Source organism: Augochlora pura, chromosome 10 (assembly GCF_028453695.1).
Source record: "Augochlora pura isolate Apur16 chromosome 10, APUR_v2.2.1, whole genome shotgun sequence".
NCBI lineage: Eukaryota > Metazoa > Arthropoda > Insecta > Hymenoptera > Halictidae > Augochlora > Augochlora pura.
Window position 1 is genome coordinate 18057819 of NC_135781.1, and position 4424 is coordinate 18062242.

A 4424-nucleotide genomic window follows, 5' to 3' on the forward strand; every position below is an offset into this window, starting at 1 on the left:
TGTTTGGAGTCAAACGTCTGAATATATTTTACTGTCAGCTACATGGTGTAATAAAAAAAGTAGCTATTTACATTCATACACGAAAGTATTCGAACACTAGTATAACTTTGACTTCTACGTCATATATTTGAGTCAATATACATTGAAGGGGAAAACCCTTTACGGTATATTAAAGTGGAGTATACATATAAATGCCGAAATACAAGAAACTTTCGATTTAGTACAAAACGTTACCTGTATAATTTAAAACATACAAAAAGGTATCAAATTTTTACGCCACATAAGTATTTGAACGCTTCATAAAATAAAGTTGAAAAGTTACAAAATTAAATTTTTAAAAAATTTCTATTATTAGTCCTGTACCACTATTGTTTAATAATATGTTTCAAGAAGTTTGGCATTTTCTAAATTATTATTTATTTATGATCGATATCGTTTTTATCTCTATTTTACACGATTCTATGATTTGTTTGTAGTGCGCATTTTCTTTGTTGTAATTTGTTAGATGTGGCTAAGGATAACCGTAACCCCTAACTTGTTCCGGACTGAGGGATAGTGGAGACTGTAGGTTTTTATAATGACAAACTCGAGGATTGAAATAAATGTTCCCTTTATTGATTTGGTTCAGCCCTGCTTCGTGGTCGGGACCTGACACGTCGTTGCCTCTTCGGGTTGCGTGCCCTGTAATCAGAATGTTAAAACTCAAATATAATTATAAAAGTCGGTGTCGGTGTGATTTTTGCTCTCTTCGTCGATCGAGAATGAGAGAGAAAAAAGTTAGGGAAGAAAATTGAATTTTCTGTCTTACCCGGGTGTTTGTTTGAGGAACTGCTGCAGCGTAGTTCCCAGTCTCACCATCTCGAACGCTGCCTCCACGTGCGCGGTATGCTCCGTCCTTGCCCTTTTGGACGGAGGAGCCTGGTGGGCCGTTTCTCTCGCATTTCTGGGGGAGGCGCCGACTTGGATTGTCCTCCCGTAATCTGCGTGACGCTCTCCAGCGTCCCTTCGGCGTCCCAAACGAAGCGATATCGGCCCTTCGGCGTCTTCGCACGGAAGCCCTTCTTCCTGGTCACGGCATGCGCCGACACCGTGAAGGGACCCGTCGCCAAATTAAATTCGATTTTTTCCGGGTGACTGGTGGCCGGTTCGTTGGTGATCGGCGGCGGCGGAGGCGTCTGTGGCTCCTCGTCAGTCTCAATTGCCTTTGCGACGGTCTCGCTTACGTCCGCGATTTTCAGGGTTTCTAGCGCCTGTTCCATATCGTCTGATTAGTCTAAAATTGATCAGTGTTAGGAGATCGGCTAACCGTGACTCTAACGTGATGTCGGAACTGAGGGATAAGAGTGTGAAAAGACTTGAATAGAATCTACTCTTACTGGTTAAAATGCAACCCAGGCAGTTTATTGACGCGGCTTCTATAAGGCGATATTCGTCTGTACACGTGCCTCCTCTGCCGCTTTCTCGGGCGCGGTCTGCTCGATCCGGGCGCCTCTCGAGTTCTAGGTTGCGTCCGATTTCTGAAAATAAGAAATAATGGCCGGAGCCACCAGCAGAATTAATAAAGATGTCAATCAGCTATTTTGTTCGCCAACTCAGCTGGGCAGCAGCGAAACGCGTGCTCCAGCGAGAAGGGGACAACTCAGTCGTGAAACCGTACTGAGTGAGCCAGCAGTTAGGCCGCACCGATGCCTCCTTGGAAAGACAAGGGAAGCATTCGGCGTCAGGGAAAGATTGTTAAAGCGACCCGATCGTTCTACACGTGCACTGTAAAAGTACAGGACGCGCCGAACTCGGAATGTTCGCTTATCACCTGAATGCTCTATAAAGGCACTACAAACTCACAGCTCGAGCACAGCAATAGTGCAGGCCGAGCGGAGGGTGTAGGCTCTATTTCTCTAATTGTGCTGGAGAAAGCACAGCACAACTAGAGTTACTTTTCGGTAGAAAATCACGCGAATGTAATACACATTCGAATTCTTATCCTTACCAAAAGCTCGAATCTGGCTGCTCTCAGAAAATAGCCTCTGATAACCTCTTTTCCTTTGTCGCACGAAAAGGGTGGCACTCCATAACCGACGTGTCACTTACGAGGATCACAGCACAAATCTCTCACGCACCGTGAGCGGAGGTGTCCACGAAGAATAGCTTCGGATACCGTCGCGGTTTCCAAGTAGATGCGTGTTTTTTCAGCCACAAGAATACAACTGTGGAATCTGACCAACAGACCACACGTTTAACCTTAATGTCCAGGGAACGTTTTACGTGTACTATTAACTCGGCTAACAGCATCGCCCCGTATAATTCCAATACGGGTATGGAAAGTGTTTTAATCGGAGCTACCCCACATCGTGCCATCAGTAGCGACGTGACAACGTTCGCATTTACTGTCGTGACTCGAAGGTATACTACGGCCGCATATGCCGCGGTCGACGCATCACAGAATCCGTGCAATTCCGCGGATGCTGCGTCTGCTCCGTATTGAACCCATCTGGGAGATTTTTAATCCGTTTAGTCGGCTCCAATCCTTGCAAAACGTGTTCCACGTTCGCATGGTGGAATCCGAGACAACGTCATCCCAGTTTAGGTTTTCTATCCACTGTCGGTCGATAGATCCGTAAACAGTTAAGATTGAGGACGTTTTCCGCCTTTCTTGACTGGTACCTTTTCCGGAGCCGAGCTTTTTCCGCTCTGGCTTCCGGAAGGGCTTTTCTTTTTCGTTCCAGTCCGCCGACTTTCCGCGGGGACTGGCTCAGGCCTACTTGGAGACCTTGAGTCTTGGAACGAACGGTGCAGGAGCGTATGATGCGCTCCTCTGCACCTATCACACTGGATCTGAGTTTTACACTCATGATACGTGTGCGTCGCATTTAAGCAACGTGTGCAGCCGCCTCTGTCTTTGACCACTTTGTATCTTTGATCGGGTCTCCACCGAAGAAAGATAGGGCATTCATACAGAGCATGCGACTTTGTACATAACATGCACGTCAGCTTATTTTCGAGCGTTGGCTCGACTGCGACGTTGTGTACATTGACACGAGTAGACGGCTTTCGCGTCACTCGGTCATCGCTGGTCGCATTTATCATGAGCAGCGATATTGCTTCTTTGTCGAGGAACTCCATTAGTTCCTTGAGCGACGGAAACTTGCGTGGATTAATTCTGCTCCTTCCCCACTCACGCTTCAACTTTCTGTCGAATTTATCGACGATAAATTGCACGGTGAGCGCGTAGTCCTGGCAGAATCCTAACGCGTCCAAAGTAGCTAACGCTTGCTTTGTTTGTATGGTGACCTGCTGGATACTAGCGAGGTCACCATCGCGTATGGGCTTGAGCTTTATTATCTGCCGGAGAAGATCCGCTACTACTAAGCATTCTAGCCCGAATGTATCCTTCAGGGCCTTCCATGCAATGCTGAAATTCATCACGATCGGCAGATGGGAGATTGCTGTTCGCGCTTCTGCCTCCAAGCACATGTGTAGGTACCTGAGACGTTGCACGTCTGTTAGGCCCTTATGCTCCGCAATTATCGACGTGAACAGGTTCTCGAAGAGAACCCACTCGCAAGGATTTCCCGTGAATGTCGGCAATTGCTGCCTTGGCAATTCTATGGGGATTGTCTGGTTCCCGTCCGTTTTAACCACGGATGTGTCCGAATTCCCTCGTTCGGAACCAGACTGTTCCCCTTCCAACTTGGAAATCTCTGTGCAGATGTAACCTCTGGCATCCAAGTACATTTCCTCCAGTTCGTCAAATCGGTCAGGAGCGAAGAACTCGAGCTCCTCCCGTCTTGACGTGGGGAGCGCTCTCTTCAGCTTATTATAGCCGGCGAGCGCATCTACCCATATCGAGGTCACGTGTTCTAAACGATCTTTAAGAAGTGGGCAAGTATAACTCGCCCTTCCCTCCTTCCTCAAGCGGGTAATACATCCGGTTATGCGACTGAATTGTTGTTCCAACAGGGCAATTTCCTCAATCGCGTTCAACGCGAGAGGAGTTTGCTTTACAGTCGATTGAGCCATCTCGCTTTTATTTCGTAAGTATCCACGAAATGAAAACTGGCGGAAGTATCGTACCTAGCAAAGTGTTCAAGAACACACTCCAATCAACCTCAGAATCCGGCTCGAAGGACCAATTTGTTAGATATGGCTAAGTATTTCCGTTAGCCCTAACGTGTTCCGAAACTGAGGGATTAAGGAGTTGCTAGGTTTTTTATTAACCAACACGTGGAGTGAAAATAAATGTTCCTTTATTTTTGCTCTACAGCGGTTTTCCGTGATTTGGACTTGGCCCACCGCTGTCTCCTCGGTTTACGTGGTCTGGAATCAGAAAATAAATCCAAATAGGATTCGAATTAGTCAGTGTCGGTGAGTTTTTGCTCTCCTCGTCGATCTCAGCTGCTTGTACACGATACCCGTGTCTTAGCGAG

The 4424-nt window shown here is 46.9% G+C and overlaps 1 protein-coding gene across 1 annotated transcript; it reads right to left on the bottom strand.

Annotated features, from left to right (window-relative positions):
• Positions 1-2622: 2622 nt before the first annotated feature.
• Positions 2623-4017, bottom strand: LOC144476612 (uncharacterized). Its single transcript, XM_078193733.1, has one exon. The coding sequence runs from the start codon at positions 4015-4017 to the stop codon at positions 2623-2625; it is 1395 nt and encodes a 464-aa protein (XP_078049859.1).
• Positions 4018-4424: the final 407 nt, after the last annotated feature.

Bases quoted from the DNA above. Each gene is read 5' to 3' on its own strand.
- LOC144476612 (XM_078193733.1), bottom strand. From the start codon at position 4,017: ATGGCTCAATCGACTGTAAAGCAAACTCCTCTCGCGTTGAACGCGATT.